The sequence below is a fragment of the Bombus vancouverensis genome, chromosome 5, assembly GCF_051014615.1.
Source record: "Bombus vancouverensis nearcticus chromosome 5, iyBomVanc1_principal, whole genome shotgun sequence".
Taxonomy (NCBI): domain Eukaryota; kingdom Metazoa; phylum Arthropoda; class Insecta; order Hymenoptera; family Apidae; genus Bombus; species Bombus vancouverensis.
Window position 1 is genome coordinate 17,617,459 of NC_134915.1, and position 17,121 is coordinate 17,634,579.

General features: G+C 39.7%; 2 protein-coding genes across 13 annotated transcripts in view; one reads left to right on the top strand and one right to left on the bottom strand.

The window, feature by feature from the left end:
- ITP (ion transport peptide) overlaps positions 1 to 12,323 on the bottom strand; it is a 23,085-nt gene extending 10,762 nt beyond the window's left edge. Inside the window, exon 1 of one of the 7 annotated variants that reach the window (XM_033337624.2) lies at positions 12,231 to 12,323. Coding sequence is in view for 2 of the 7 variants with exons in the window: in XM_033337621.2 (XP_033193512.2) it covers positions 7,870 to 7,929 (60 nt within the window). In the remaining 5 variants the exon portion in view is untranslated. Of the gene's footprint in view, positions 1 to 4,954; positions 5,275 to 5,475; positions 6,227 to 6,250; positions 7,570 to 7,869; positions 8,697 to 9,451; positions 9,630 to 9,943; positions 9,971 to 12,230 lie in introns of those variants that run through there. The other 6 variants (XM_076618452.1, XM_033337626.2, XM_033337621.2 and 3 more) reach the window with 6 other exon arrangements.
- Positions 664 to 16,966, top strand: LOC117158560 (peroxisomal leader peptide-processing protease). Of its 6 annotated transcripts, XM_033337612.2 has the most exons (9): positions 9,721 to 9,798; positions 12,836 to 13,134; positions 13,285 to 14,080; positions 14,166 to 14,359; positions 14,467 to 14,579; positions 14,711 to 14,906; positions 15,657 to 15,941; positions 16,034 to 16,114; positions 16,677 to 16,960. In XM_033337612.2, exons 2-9 carry the CDS (start codon positions 13,119 to 13,121, stop codon positions 16,769 to 16,771), a joined length of 1,776 nt encoding a protein of 591 aa, XP_033193503.2. In that variant the 5' UTR covers positions 9,721 to 9,798; positions 12,836 to 13,118; the 3' UTR covers positions 16,772 to 16,960. The 6 variants fall into 6 exon arrangements, with proteins under 6 accessions (XP_076474559.1, XP_076474560.1, XP_033193507.2 ...); XM_076618444.1 differs by lacking the exons at positions 9,721 to 9,798; positions 12,836 to 13,134 and adding an exon at positions 664 to 873 and having other exon boundaries at positions 16,677 to 16,966; XM_076618445.1 differs by lacking the exons at positions 9,721 to 9,798; positions 12,836 to 13,134 and adding an exon at positions 8,768 to 9,304 and having other exon boundaries at positions 16,677 to 16,961.
- The last annotated feature ends 155 nt before the right edge of the window (positions 16,967 to 17,121 follow it).

Consider the following 17,121-nt stretch of genomic DNA (forward strand, 5'->3'; position numbering starts at 1 on the left):
ATCAGAATGAAAAAACAGAAACACGCGTATACTACTGGTGGTTCTCCGATTCTCGAAGAGATGCTACATAAATAGAAGAGCCGATGACGTCAATCGTTTGCTTTAATTACATAAGGACAGTCCTTATTAACCTATGCCGACAGCTAATGACGAGTTAATGATCGCGATAAAATCTCTAAATCCATTTATCGATCGAACGACGATTCTCGTTTCATACATCTCCTTTTTGCTGCCTCTTTTTATCTTTCCAACTGTTTAACTATTCCGATCGAATAGTACGGTCGAACGTCGTATCGTCCAATTTGGCCCCGTATATGTATCTATATACATATACTTGGACACGTAAATATACGTATATACATATCATCTCATCGTTATTTTAGCGTATGTATATAAATAATTTAAAGCAAAGTATATCATTAACATACGAGTATAATTAGGCAAGAGCAAATTTAACATCTCGATTAATTTATAGCGATAGAATTTGCGCAAAGAGAATTACAATTCAAACGAACGACGCGTGTACAGATCGATTTCTTCAAATCCCAGTTCTCATTAAAGATGATTATATTTCGTGCATTGTCTTACTCTCTATTACGTAGTCCGTTGTTAGCGTTACGTTACTCAACAAAAATCACGTGAAATCATAGGTTTTTCCATACTGCTTTTTCATCTGGAATCGCTTATACAAAGGAATTTCGTAGAAACAAATCAACGTGCAAGTTGATATTTGCATTAAAAGACGAATAGTGAAACTTATTTCCATGAAATTCGTGGAATACTCACGAGCAGAGCAAAACAAGGCAAATCAAGACAAGACAAGGCGAGACAAGACAAGGCAAGGCAAGGCAAGCCAAGGCAAAGCAAGGCAAGGTAAGGCAAAGCAAGGCAAAGCAAGCCAAGCACAGCTGCGTCCTGCGTCCGCATGCACCTTCGTATGCAATGTACGTAGTCGACGCGCGGGTATTTGCGAAGGAATGTTCAACAGGTGTGTCGCTCGGATTGAGCTTTATGCGCGCGTACACGCCTTTCCTTTCGCCCTTCCTTCTTCTTTCTTTCTCCCTTCTGTATATCCCCATTTTTCTATATGTTGAATCTTGTACGCCAACAGTATCGTAGCGTATACTCAAACAGGCCGATTATAATATAGAAAGTGTAGCGATAACAAAAATAAACCCAAAAGTAAGAAATATTATCGCGCCTCTTCCGAATCTACTTCCGGCAAGATAAATCCTAGAGATATCAGCTTCTACTTGATGCGTTCCTCGCTCCGTCTATATCGATCTGTTCGATCCGTCTAACGATAAGTAAAAAGCTTGGAAAAGTTTGACGTAAGATGCTTTTCGAACGACGTCTACATGTAAATTGCGTTATTTAACGTAATAATACACGTGGTGTCACATTGTCACTGAAATCGAACGTCGAAGCCAATTATTTCTCGCCGAGTCGAGATACGAGAAAGTATACGAATATATACACAGTACACAGCCATCGACAGAGAAGTTACTGTTTCTTCAGTGTGGCCGTGTCTTTTTCTTAGTATGCTTGGAATCATTCTCCAACTCGCGGCTAAGTGGTGGTTAAGAGGAAGCTATAAGGAGAGAATCGTACACGATTTATTTACACGATCTGGCTGGCCTGGCTGCCCGTTACATTTTAAAAGTGTAAAGTACATGTATATATATATATATATATGTATATATATATACACACATTTCGCGTATGTAGGACAAAGCCTGCACTGTGGTGGTCGCTTCTACTGTCGTTCTGGTTATCGTATCAACATTGCTGTCTAGTCGCGGATTTCACCCATCGGACGTCTTTAAGTGTCCCTTATCGTTCGTCGTTGTTTCTATCCACTGATTTTCTTTTTTTTCTTTTCTTTTTTTTTTTCTTTGAAAGTAGCGACAATGGTGGCAATGTCAATAAACGTTATCGCGATTTTAATACGATCGCTCTATCATCGATAATAAGCGAGTAATAAGCGAATAGTGGCGACAACGACGGTCGAGGTATCGAATATAAGCGCGAAGAACGAAGATGGTGGCCAAACAGAAGTAAATATAGAAATTGAATTGGGGCTGAAGCAACGGTACTGAAGCAACGTAGTGTTCGCGAGTACGCGTACAAGTAATAGCAGAAACAAGGACGGGAATAGGGGCAAAAGCAGAAACAAATGCAGAAAGAAGAACAAGACAAGAGTTGCAGTCACTGCTGGCAGCAACGTCGCGATTGGACATTAGCGTCGAACACTGTAGTGGGGCAAAGCAGCGTTCCGGCAGACAGCTTGGCGTCCTATGGTTCGCATTACGACAAGCTGTAGCCTTTCTCTGTCTTTCGCTTCTCTCGTTTCGCTTCACCGCATCTTACATTGCTAATGTTTCGACGTGTTTTCTACGGTTATTCCAACATATCCTTTTCTCAGTTTCTCTTCCCTTAATATCTCCGCAATTAGTTTGCTTTCCTTTTCTTATCTCTTCTCTCCTCTTCTCTCCCCTTCCTTTATTTTCTCCTCTTTTCTTTCTATCTTAGCAATTCCAAAATGCCAACGAATTTCCACGAATGCTACGACATCGTTCGCAAACGGATAAACACGCGAGCGAGACGATGATCGATCAAGAATCGAACGTAAACGCGATAAACGATGGCAATTAGTAAATGTTTGGAAGAAACAAAAAAAAAAGCAGGGGGTAGCTATAGTGAGTTTGTAGTTACATAGAAACGCGAATGAAAGTAAATTACGATGGAAACGGGAACTAGGAAGAAATTGATCTCTATGACGTTCCGCGATAGACAAGCCCACGATTCAAGAGTACAATACGGATAATTCTTCCTTCCAATTCGGACTAATCGAACTGACCGTTCGATCGACAGATTTTTAAATATTCACACGAACATGGTATAAGACTACTCGTGTGTAAAAAATTGATAAGGAACATATGCCAATTTTCGTTTGTTTTTCTTTGACCATAAGCCACGTCTCGTTTAGACGGCAGTTACGGAGCTGGTACGATCTAACGCGATTAATCGCTATACTGGCTTAGCTTGTAACACGATCCGTTGTAAACCGTACGTAGTAGTAAATGCATTTTGTCCGCTTGAAATCAAATTTCGTGGCAGCGTGTAGCATCGACGATGTACCAACCGTATAAAAGCAATCGCATATTAAGGATCTCTGTGATGTTTCTAAATTTATAAGAAACGGAATCTACGCTACATTTCACATCTGAAGCATCGCGAAGAAACGATGCAACGATATTAAGCTTGCTGGAATCGTGTGTCGCAATTTAGTTAAATGCAGCGCATTTCCCTACTTGCATTTTGCGATCGTTTTATAAGATTTCTTTCGAAACATTGCGAGATCGACCACGATTAGTCCGTTCATCTTCTAGGCTAATAATTTCGAGAACTCGAGTGAAATACCGAAAGAATTAAGACCGTAAGCTACGTTTCTACCTGCTTGCCAGAAAATGCGCACGCTCGCTGGGCGAGTTTCTTGAGAGGCGTGTCGCTGCTAGCTACAGGTGGCTGTACCTCATTCCTCCTACTCTTTCCCGATTTCCTTCGTCGTCATTTCTTTATTTTATACTTATACTCTATGATATCACATACGCAATGTCCGTTTCTTTTAGAATTTCATCCAGTACGAGCATATGTACATTACTTTCTTTCTTACTTACATCTTGTTAATTGTTAAATGTTGTTTCGCACGATTCCGTTTTTTAACAGTACTTTCCCTTTCCTTTCTCCATATTGCAACCAAACTTTTCCTTTTATTCCTCCTTTATTTCTCTTTTAACGTAGCGTGGTAGAAATATTTCACTTCAGGTGTAAACTCGCCTCTTACAAAAGGAACGACTATCGAATTAGAACATAAACACACGTATTATATACGTGCTATACGTAATTAATAATGTTTCTTCGAACGATCTGTTCGCATTTTCTTACAGCGGTATATCAAAAATACCACACTTTCCGACTAAACCGATATTAACTCTTTTGTTTGCCATTCCGTTTTACTTAATTACATTTCCCGTGCGTTTCTATTCTTTACAATTTCGTTTTCTTGTCACTAGTACGGAAATTCGGATTAAATTGATGTACCTAAGCGAAGAACAAGCCCGAATCTCCTTGTTTCCCGCTTCTTCATACGTTGGTCTTTCAAGTATGACTCAACTCGTGTTTGGTCCTCACTCGGCCCTGAGTGAAAGATTCTCTGAATGAACTCTAAAGATAGAGACCCTCTATATCCTTTCATCCTCTATCTTCTTTTCACCTTTTCGTTTGTTCTCTTTCTTTTTCTTCTTCGTCTTCTTCTTCTTATCCTCCTCCTCCTCCTCCTCCTCCTCCTCCTTCTTTCTTTTTATTCTTCGTCTTTTTCTAACAGTGTTCCACTCGAGCACTCTAACAGTGCTCTTCCCTTTTCGTTAATGTTCTCGACAGCATGGTAGAATTTCGTTCGACAACATGTGGTTCCAACTTTTTAAATTAGCTGCTTTCGAGTACTTGTCCGTAAGAGCTTTACGCTTGTCGTGTAAATTCGTTTACAAAAAGTCTCGAAGAAAGATTCAACGATACGGAAGCTCGTAACTCATTTTGCGGCAAATTCATCGAAACGGATAAATAGGTGAATAAGTGAAAGTGCAAAATACTGTTTATAGAGATACGTTATGAAACGAACGATACGTAAAATTAGTGGTTGGCTGAAGCGAAGAATCGAAAGAGAACCGCAGTTTCGTTCTATTTTATCAAATTTTAAATATGTCCAACCTTGGGTCTTCCTTATCGCGCATGTTTCTCCAACGAGATGAAAATAATTGAAAGAACAACGAGAAACTATTTGACCTGCCTTATTGATTTGACTCGATTAACGGAAATGACGATCATAAGTGCATTGAAATTAAAGTATCGCGTTGTATCCGTAGGATAGACATAACAAAAATACAAAACTTACATTTAAAATGCTCTTTCTCCCTTTTTCTTTCACCGTATTCCCGTTTGTTATGCTTTCTAACTGTTTATCTTCAGGTGTGCTGTTAAGTCTTTCAAACTTTCTTTCTATGGATACCGCTCTTCTGTCTTCTCTTCAGCTTCGCAGCACTCCTGTTCGCTTGTTTTCCAGTTGTACAAACTATTTCCTACAGCCGAGACGATCGTTTTTATGCAATTTGGTTTTGTTATGGTAAATCCCTTCCTACAGTAACCTTTTTCTTCCTCTTCCTTTTCTTTTTCTCCTTCTTCTTCTTCTTCTCCTGCTTCCTCCTCTTTTCTCCCTCCCACCCTCCCACCTGCTTTCCACCCCCTATTTTCTCCCTCTTCCCCCTCCTATCTCCCACCCTCCCTTTTAAACAGTTTCGTATCCACTATTAATCGCTCTCTCTCTCTCTCTCCTCTCTTCTCTTCTCTTTTCTTAATATCGTCGTGATAGCCGACGATATTAAGAAAGATATCAAAGAAATCGTACGTCGATCTCACCGAGAACGTCTCCGCTGGTCTCGATTCTGGTCCTTATTTATTCCTTCTTTACTTCGTTTCTACTTTCCGATGTTTCGATCTAACGTTAGCTTTAAAAGGCTGAAAAACAACAATCACTTCACTAGATATTTCGTACGCGCCACCTCGCCTCCCGTAGTAGTATCTTAACGATCGTTTAGTCGCTCGACGACCACTTGATTCTCTTGGGAAATCGGAAATCTTTCGTATTTCTGTCTCCTGTGAAACACTTCCTTCTTCGAGGTAGTTCCTCAAACGTCGCGGAAGGAAACATGCGAGACAAGTACCACCGCGGAACTGTGGTATCGCGATCTCGAGAAAGGCGCGCGCGCGGCAGAATGCCCGCCCGCCTCCTCGGCCACCCACCCCCTTACGGCTCCAAGCACCGAGTCCGTCGGGGCCGAACAACGCGAGATATATCGAAGGACAGCCGTTCTCCGACGCGATCCACCGCGCACAGGTGGGCCGTGCGTGACAATCCGAAGAACCGATCGGATTGGCCTATTTGTATATTCATCTACTTATTCCATTATTTTATTTATCTATCCGGCTTTCTTTCCTAATCTTTCCTTTCTTCTCTGCTCGCTCACGCATCCATCGTGTATACGTAAATCCGCTCTCCTTCCTTTTTTTACTCTCTCTCCTTTATACGTATCAAAGTAATTTGGTCCTTTCTCTTACGGTTACTAACTCTTTCAGCACAACGAAGATAAAATATGCTCGACAAACTAAAGAAAGAGTTCCGACATGACGTTACCTCCAGCTGGTTATCTTCGTTCGTAGGATACTCGAATTTCTGACCAGTACCGTGTTTCTATGCACTATCTCTTCTTCTATAGTGTTTATTATTATTGACGTCGTTAACGTTGCCATCAGTATCGTCATCGTCATCGTCATAGTCACTGTCACCGTCACCGTCACCGTCACCGTCACCGTCACCGTCACCGTCACCGTTACTCGCTGTTGCAATCATTGGAATCACTAGTATACCATCGTCAACGCTATTAACACTACATCTACCAGCATCGTCAATATCATCACTGGCAATACCAGTTCTATCTACGTTTCCATTGCATATATACATATGTACATCTATTTCTATCACCACTATCTACTTCTTATATAATTGCAACCTCTATCTTATTGTCTTTTTAGATCTCACTCCTTTTTTTTAGATGCCATACTTGGCTTGTTCCACGTATATTATTTTTGGTAATTAAATATAGTTCGATACATTACTCGAGAATGCTTCACCCTTGTCTTTCTCTCGTACGCTCTATCGTCCATTTGTACAGATGCTCTGCTCTTAAAAAAAATGTTCCGAAAGATACTCGTTCAACGTTCCTCGTCAATATGCAACGACAAGTACCAAAGATGCCATATAAACGTTGCTTGTTTTCGTCCAATATACAATATTTTGCCGAGTCAGGCTATGTACAACAAATATTTTATTATTTCGCGTTCTAAGAACGTACATTTAAAATTTCCTAGAAAATTCCCTCCGTGTCATTTCGATTTTCTCAAACACCGTGCGTAACCTATTCGGAAAGAACCGAGCTACTTTAGAAACTGTCTCGTCATGGTCGCGTAAACTCGCGTCACGGTTGCATCAACCGACAACAGAACTAAGTTCATTGCGTCATTTTATCTTCTCCATTCAAAGCCAGTTGTAATAAATCTTTCCCAATTTTTTAACAAACATCTGATGCAAAAATTGTATACAATCATCGTCAGCTTTTTATCAAGAAACAACTGTAGTTTTTCAGCAACCAACTGTTCGTTACGTTTACACGACAAATGTCGTCCATCGAACGACAGTAAAGCATAAACCATGGGCCAAAATGAGACTCGATTAGACATATGTAAGTATAAACAAAGAAAAGGTAAAACTTAGTGTAAGATCTTGAAAATTTCCTGCTCTTGTTCAAAATATTCAGCTCGTATGGAAAAGAACAGGTAATTTTCGTGTCATCTTATCGTTTCTCTTGAATACGGATTATCAGGCTGCGCGTTTAAATGGAGAAATTTCAACGAAGAGCAGAGAAACAAAGTAAAAGTACAAAGACGAAAGAAACAAAGAAATAAACCAAAGAATTATGAAAGAAGATACAAAGAGAAAAGAAAAGAAAGGTATGAAAGGAAATAACGGATAAAAGAGAAGAAAATGTAGAAAATTGACACGTCTGAAACGATGCAGCGATCGATGCCAATTAATATGCATAATAACGAAAGACAGCGTTATTTTCGATGAAATATTTCGTTAAATGTTACGCACGCTCCAACATGCCTTTCCACTTTTTTTTACTACAATTATACTTTATAAGTTTCGCTTACAAAATAGGTAGTTTCACAGAAACATTCACTCTCGAAACTCACGTAGCGAATCGCTAAGTTGACACGGCTCCTCGTAGCGCGGTGACGGTCGTTGTCCTCCATGGTGGATTATACGCGCCGGCAGCTTCATTTCCCTCGAAGAACACCGAATTAAATCGAAATCAGCCCTACTGATACGTTCGAGACTTAAGAAAATTTGATCATCGTTATCGACTAGCAGTTTTCCCTTCCACAAGGATACCGTGCACCGGTAACAAACGTTTACGACGCGAATACAACGTAGCCTCGAGCTTTAGCTTGCTTTTCTTCTTCCCAATATGTAGCTCGTTTTTACCTATAATTGTTCCATTCTCGCACAACGTATTCTTCTCTATATTTGCACAAGAACTCTCCTCTACGTATCACGTATTTTCTTTTTTTTTCATAATTTTATCATTGTTTTAGTTGCGTAACATTGAACTTTATTACGATTGAGAGAGAACTCTGTCAACGATGAGGAGGGCTGATAGGTTTAATGTCTGTATCCGTGCCAGTCGGTGCATACGCTCCGACCAATTTTCTCACGCGTTTGGCTCCAACGTCGACAGCTAACTCCTTGTACCAACAACAACCGTTCTTGCTTCGTTCAGTCGTTCACCAAATTTATAATCTTAATACCGAATCAAACACCGAAATATGTCTTTGATACGCCACTGTATATGATAACTCTTCCTTTAACCTACACGCGTAATTACTTTCTCATCTTCGACTATACGTATGCTCCTTTTTTTTAATTTTTCAACTCTTTCTCCTACTTTTTTTTAGTCCAACTCTCGCCTCTCCTTCCAACGCCACCACCACTTGCACCTTCACTTCCACCACCACCATCACACCACCACCACCACCACCACCACCACCGCTGCCACTACCACCGCCACCTGTACCTTCACCTCCACCTTCACCTCCTTCTTCTGCTCTATGTTCTATTCCTCCTCCTCCTCTTCCTCCTCCTCCTCCTCCTCTTGTTTTCTCTTCTGCTTCGTAACCCTCTTCCTCCTCCTTGTCTTCCTTTTTCCCTTTCTCTTCTTACCTCTCTTTCCCTTTCGAATTCTAACAAGTATTAGTAGTTCACAGTAACGTTTTAACTTTCTTGCAAAACATGGAACGAACGTAATACACCAACTTTTCTTTCACGTATAAATTTTCTACTTTTGTTTCCCGTTGTTTTACATATCGTGCATGTACTTAAGAATTAATTCTGTACGGAAAGTTTAATCGACGAGGCTCGAGTTTGCCTTCTTCTTCTCCTGTTTTTCTTTTTCTTTCCTTTCCCTTTTTGGGGGACAGTAGAAAATGCAGAAATACAGGACAAGATCACGCAACGGATGTAAAATCTTTTTCTCTCGTGTGTGGCGTGTAGAAATTATACGGGAAAACTGATAACCGGTGGACGAAAACAAACAAGTACGAAGAAGAAATATGACAAGCAAAATTAACGGTAAATTTCGCATAAATGGAACACTGTAAAAGAGAGGGGAAAATACAATAACGTCCGAAACGTAACGACACGCGGCACCAATTTGTCAGGTTCAGAGCAAAGAGCAAAGCATCGGTGATAGAGTAGCCAATCACAGTGAATACTGACTCGGAATCGGACTGGTTGTGTAGGGCTGCGAAGCACGCACACGCTTTGCCATCCTTTTCTATTGCGGTCGAGCCCCTCTGTAGGTACGACTGCCACTTAACGCGAATGGACGGTTAAAAGACCCTCCTGTGCGAGTCAAGCGGCCACTCGAAACAACTACGATCAGCCTAGGTTCCTCTTACGCGCACCCGTTCATTGCTAACCCCCTCCTCTGATCCTACTTCACTTCCCTTCCCCTTTCCTCCCTTTCGCTGTCTTTCAGTTGTACCTCTGCACGCGCGTGCTCGTGTTCTCTCGCGGCGAACCGTATCGCGAGTCACAACGGAATGGTTATACTCCATTTACTCGTACGTAAAGTATTATGCGGTCCGAAAACACAATTCATCCGAATTTTTCTATTCCGATTCCCTAACACCGTGCCGTTCTGTTCTTGCCGTTTCTTCCAACAAAATTCCAAACTTCAATTTTCCAAATACGGCTATGCAAATCAACCTTTCTCTCCATCATCGAAGAATGAAACTCCGAATCGTGTGTGATCATCCATCTTCTATCATGGAAGCTTTGAAATAATCGGTCAACGGTTTGGGACGATCGTTAGACTCTTCCTCCGTTCCATATTTACCATCAGGCTTTTTATAGGTTAGTTTGTTACTTTGATGAATTCTATCGAATCGAATCAACGTAAATTAATATGTACGTCAAACCGATTTTTATGTATCTAGTACTTACAATTAGCGAAGCAAAGAATATCGAGCAAAGATTCCATGAAGAAAATTAACGTTAGTAAGAAAAGACAGAAACGGGAGAAAGATGAAATGTCCTTTTCCGACGAACGGACCACGATAGGGTTGAGCTATAAATAACTCGACAACTTCTCTGAAAACGGAAAGTAGCTCGCCTTCGAGTTCCGTAGCAAATTCCCAGAATAGCTTTCTGGATCGGTGTTTGTTCGTCCCTCCGTTCGTTCGTTCGTTCGTTCGTTCGTTCGTTCTTTCGTTTGCCCGGTCGCTCGGTCGGTCGATCGGTCGGTCGGTCGGTCAGTCGGTCGGACGCTTGGCCGGTCGCTAGTATACCATGTGCGATTATGATGGTAAATAATAAGCGGTTACGTTGGTTATTTTCCTAACGTCACTTACACGATCGCCTTCTTGTATCATTTTTTAATAATAAATAAATGATAAAACTATTTAAATGGTGCTCTTGGATCGTCTACGTATCTATGTTTTCTTTTTTCAGTTTTCAACCTATCGATTTAACCTATGTGACATTTCGTAATTACGTAATCCATAAATCATTAGAGATCATATCGTTTATCGATGTAATCAATATGCTTATCGGCTGTTACTAACGAATTATAATTATCGCATAGCATAGGTTTCCAACGATTATCGAAAGAGATTTTGCCACTAACAACACACTATGTTATTTACAAACGTTAATTGTACGTTTTAAAATTTCAATATATATAAAATATAAATACAGTTCATTGTTAGTAATCGAAACGCGATTTTATGATTTTATCACGTTATTTTTTGTAGATATGACCTAGCTCTTAGACAGCACCTAATTTTAAACATCCCATGTTTATCCTAATTTTCATCACTCTCGATATTTATCACTTAGACAGATGATAACATATAAAAGATATTTACACCCGTTTTTCTGTATTTAACCACTTATAAGCCCCTTTTCTCCATTCTCCGCTGCAATATTTCCTTCCTCGAACAGTTCTGACACTCTTTATATTCTATTCTCCTGTTCTTTAACGATTTGACTATCGACCTTCATCGTTGGGAGAAGATTGTGTAATGATTAATGGATAATGCTTATCGTGTGGAGTATATGAAAGAAAAATATGTATATATATACAAGTCATGTCAAGTATATAAAAGAAAAATATGTATAGATATAGTAATATATTAGATATCGGTACAGTAATAAGAAAAAACTCGGTAAACGATTTTGACTCGTTGAAACATCCAACAGTTGAAATGTGCTCACGGTTCATTCGAAAGCGTGCGTCAACATGATTCGTTGATGACGTTTACGATATCACTCTCGAACGACCGTGCCAAGATGCAATTGATATAAATTAAAGCGGACAATTAGAGAAAGTGAGAGAACGTCGTTCTTTTCTCGATATATCTCATTGGGTAGACAGCTGGCCGTATATACACGTTATTTTGTTTCAGTTATTTGTCTCTCAAGTCTTGGACGACCATTTATTCGATGGCGTGCTTCTGTATTTGAAAATGGAACGTGACTGTAACAGTCAAACGCGGTTAAACTAGCTCTCTTTAATTCAAGCCAAAAGAAAAACAGCCATTCAAACTTTTCATGTTCTAGTTATCCATCTTGTGTCTCTTATCCATGATTTCTATATAAGTTTTATAAAACCCGAGAGAAAGAAAGACTATGTGGCGTGTGATACATCCTTTCGACTTTCGAAACGATCCGATTCAATTTGACCCGACCCTAGTTCGATTCGAATCCATATACAATTCGTTTTGATTCGATTCGACCCGACTTGTGTTCTTTTATATCCTGTTGCGTTCGATTTTCTTGCTCCATTCCCTAGTCACGACACGATACGCGATACTCGAGACACTTAGACATGCGACACTCGACACTCGACACTGAATACCGAGGACGAATCCAGACCTTAAAGACAATGACAACGTTACGGTATAGAGTTTTCTCCAAAACCAGAACTTTGCTGTCGATCGAGATAACAATAACTAGAAAGTGAATCTTTGAGTCGGTATCTCGAAAGACATACCTTGATACGGTCTTCCTTGAATGACAGTAACAGCACAACGAACTGAATCCTTCTGATCTAGGCGTCGCGGCGTTCCGCGTCTAATATACACCTCTCGGCGGGTGTTCGGTGCGCGCGTCCTTCTCTTTCAGGGAGAACCCCTTTCTTCGCCACCCCTTCAACTTGCCCAGAGAATCGCTGCGTTATCGCTCAGCTTCGAGTTACCTCCCTCGGCACCACCAGCTGCCCGCCTAATTGCGAACAGGCAGAAATAGAGCCTGCAATCTTCTTCCTTGCAAATAACGAGTAGCTTACGTCTTGTTCGTCACGAGCTCTTTCTCTCTCTCTCTCTCTCTCTCTCTCTCTCTCTCCCTCCCTCACTCTTTCCTTTGATTTCTTCTTTCTCTTTTCCTTTTTTCCCTTGTCTTCGTTTCTTTCCGTTACCCTCCCTTCTTGTTATCCTCCATCACCTATCTAGCTTTCCTGTCCGTTCCCATCTTCCTCCCGCCTTCGCTTCGTTTCCTACGATTCTTTCTTTCTTTCTTTCTTTCTTCCTTCCTTCTCTCTTTCCTTCTTCTTTATTTTCTTTCCAGTCATCTGCCATCGTTTCAATTAACTTTTTCAAGATTAAATGTAGACGCGTGACGCAATGTTACGAGCTATATTTCGAAAATTGACGATAGCAAAGGATGATACTGTAGGCGTTGACGAGAGAATAAAAGACAGTTGATCAACGATAATTTTGGGATACACGTGGAACGGCAAAGAAATTGCCTTGAGTACACGTGCCATTGAGTTGCTCGCTGAAATCGAGGATACTGCGAGGGTGCCGCAGGGACGCCACGGTGGTATCGGATCAGAGACTACTATAACCAACAAACACATGCATTGTACAGATAGCTTCGTTTGATGGTGTTTGAAAAGAGTAAATGTTTTTCAACTCACCTGTGACCCTATTCTCAACAATATGCGTTTTACGCTCCTTATTTCCATAAAAGAAGACAGATTTTACCCGCGTAGTAATCTTTGTTCTTATACCTTCCACTAGTCTTTTTTTTTCTTTTTTTCTTTTCAGGATTCCTTTTCTTCGCTAAAGGACGAACAGTTACAGAAGAAGCGTGGAACAAGGAGATATCGACGATGCACGTGGCAGAAAATGTTTTCGTATCGTACGCTTCCTTGACGGAAGGGACGATGGTTTCACATGGCTATTCTGGCGTCTTAGTCGCAGAACGTTGGGTACTTGCACACGGTTCCATGCTGGCCCCAGTTTTATCTCGATCCCGGGATTTCCTTCGTTTCTTTACAGTTTTAAATTCCGGAGATTTAGCCACGGCTCGAGCATCGGAACAGTTGTTCGATGATTTAACGTTTCAGATACATCGTAACCATTCGTTAAAGGAATCAGGAAAGTTAGTAGCCGTTTGGAAATGTCCTCTTTTGGAGGAAACACTGGAGAATTCTTTGAAAAATTTTACCTTCGAGAAACAACACGACTTTGATCGTCTTTTATTACCTGTCTTCTTGATGATCAAATGCAAATCGTTCGAATTAAGCGACGAAACAATAGGACGAGAAAAAGACTCGACATTCGTAGAAAGTAAGCAGCTGGGCGGAGAATCAGAAGTAACGGATAAAGCGAAAGTTAAACAAGTTTTACTTCAACTTGCGAAACAAGCTGCTGTCGGCAAAATTACAAAAGGAGCTATCGTTGAATTAGTCTCGACGCCGTTTGGAAATGCATTTTTTATCGACTCGGTGAGTCGCGGAATTATTGGAAACTTACTTGGAACCAACCAGTGTCTCATTGTAATCGACGTGACTAGCTTCCCTGGATGCGAAGGTAGTCCTGTATTTTTAATCAACGATTGGTAATTCATTTATTATATTTTCAGCCGTTTGCCCTTTGAATTTATTCTTTCGTTGCACTTGCTAACATTTCGTATAATCTTCAAGTGGCCGAAGAAATATTTGCGGCATGGTAATTGCGTCATTAAGCCGGTACCGCGGAGAATGGGTAAATTGTACTTTCGCTGTGAACCTGTTATCATTGTTGAAACGAATTCTCCAAAGTCGTGTCTTGAAAGATGATCCTCGATGTTTGTCCTGCAAGATTTTACCTTTCACATGGCGGAGTCTGCCCGAAATTGGTACGCATGCACTTTTCCTTTCTTTCTCATTAGCGATGTTCACTCTTGAACTCTACGGGTCTCTATATGTAACTTTATGGACAATCATTGGTTCGTCCTTTGTTCAGACACCCTTGAAAAAAGTATCGCGATCGTAAAGTGTGGACCGAACTGGGGCACCGCTACTTTAGTAGACGAACAAAGCGGAACATTCATAACGTGCGCACATGTTGTTACAATGGTATACAAGTCTTTCTTTTTTCTTTCCTTATTTCACTTTTTCCTCTCTAAAGTTATTGGAAAAGTCGCCGTGGATTTCTTCGTATCGCGAATCACGAATCTATTTTAATCTTTTTATTTAATCATTTCTAGGCACCAGAAAGAAAAATTAAACTTGCAACCTGCATTATGTCGCGCACAGACGAGTTCGAATGGTTTGCAGAAGCAAATTTGATATATAAAACACCAACGGAACGACCTTATGATATTGCTGTATTGAAGATCGATCTAAAGTTCAAAGAACCTTCGATGAAGGCTATCGAACTTGCTGATACAGATGCACAGAAGGGTAAGGCGCTTAAAAATTGCATACTTTCTTTCTAACTTCCAGCTAGCTCTACAAGCTCCGCGTTTAAATACCATAATATGAAAATAAAAATACAAAAACGAAAGAAATTCGTTAGACATAATGCTGGTGTGAGCTAAAATGGAAAAAGAAAAGCATATTGGTGTCATCACTAGCGCAGTTCGTATTAACAGTTATACGTTCGGTTATATCAAGAATCGAGACTTTTTTGTAACGCATCCACACCGTTGGAGGTTATTCCGGTTGGTTAACGGTAATGAAAATAAGAATTAAGAATATAGGAAGATCATGGAGTAGAAGGCGACGTTGTGGCGCCGTACGTTGCAAGGGAAAGCAACACTGACCTTCTTTCATTGACGGAAAAATAACTAGGTCTAAATTGAGCCAATTGATCGTTGAGGGGCTGAATCGACGTTTCGTTGATATCGAACAAATGTTGCGAACATCCATCCCTCTTCCAAGCTCTCTCGCTATTCATCCAACTATCCATCTGCCTTTTTTCTTCCTTCCGCTCGTCTTTCAAACTCCCTTCAATTGAGTCTAATGAGCCTCTATTATTAACTACGAATTGGGTACAAATACTAACCAAATTAAAAGGATTTCTTTGGACATTTGTTCCACACATACAAGTGCGCACATACACGACTACACGTGTATATAAAGATGTACATATCTCCCATGTTGAACGTTGATAATCATAAGCTATGACAGAATAATATGGTTTTTTCGTAGGGGAAGAAATACTTTCTATAGGATTTCCAATCTCCTTGAAAGGACGGCCTACCATCAGCAGCGGAATAATATCAAAAACCTGGCGACACATGTTTCAAACCAATTGTTGCGTGCACGGTGGCGTTAGCGGTGGACCCATTGTTCGACGCGCCAATTTTAAAATGTTAGGGATAGTGGTTTGCAATGTTGCTTTATCGAACGATTCTGTTTTATATCCACGATTGTGCATGGCAATACCGACTACTGTTTTTAAGAAACCACTGGATGATTATCTACGAACTGCTGGTACTATACATACCGATTCGCTAAAATCTTTTCTTTTTTTTTACTTTTACATTAATTCTATGAAAAATGAAATGTTATTGCGAAATTTTCAGATCCTAAAGCGTTAGAAGGATTGACCCAATATGATAAGAGCGTTGCAAGCACTTGGAATTTTACTCCTTTTCTTCCCTCAAGTATGTAATATATAAACTGTGTTAAACAAAGTAAATATAATATATCGAAGAAAAGAAGGCCTTTATTCGTTCGATGATCAATTTCAACAGATTAAAATCAACTTCATGCAATTTTATAATGTGCTACTTAACGAAATTTAAACGTTTAGATATAGCGTATATATCGTTATGCGGGATCTATTTCTCTAGATAAAAACACCAAATAAAAATAAGTAGAATACTTTATCGGAATAAATTTAATGTATATTTTGTATAATTTCGTGATATACTTTCATGCTAAATGTCAAATGGAACATTAAGCATTTAATTTCTATAAATTCCATTCGTTAATTTACGTAGAACAATTGTAGTACCTTATTTTGTTTATATCAGAAGATACGAAAAATAAAAGAACATGTTACAAGATAATTAGGCATTTGTTCATTGATCAAATGATAATTGCAGCGAATTTATTATTTAAATATAGATAAAGGATGCCTATGGGTAAATGCTGTACTTGTTTTCCTGATAAAAAAATTTCATCCGAATAAGGATTTTAAGAAATCTGTTCTATCTGTTACAGGTTCGTTTTCCTTTTTGCTTCTAATTTCAACATCGGTATCCCTCTGTTTTATCTCAGGCGGTATAAAACTACTATATCCATCTTTTTGTACTTGACGTAGCTTCCTACTTCTATCGATATTGTGCGAATAGAAGTTTGCTTCTCGTTTTGCCTGTGCAATTTCAGTTCGTAATCTTTGTTTATGTACAGCTCGTTCATAAGCTAAACGTTCGCTTAAGTGAAGCCACTTGAATCTAATAAACACAATATAAGATTAAATTATTCCTACATAATAAACTACAGTCATGGTTTAAAAAGCAATTTGTTACCTTGGTAGATACTTTATATTCCAAATAGCATCGTAAAATTTGCTTCTTTTTCTAGATGAGATGTGTGTATTGTTCAATATAGTCACAACATATTTTGCTACTGCCTTACTTTCAAATTCAACCCAACCTTCTGTAAA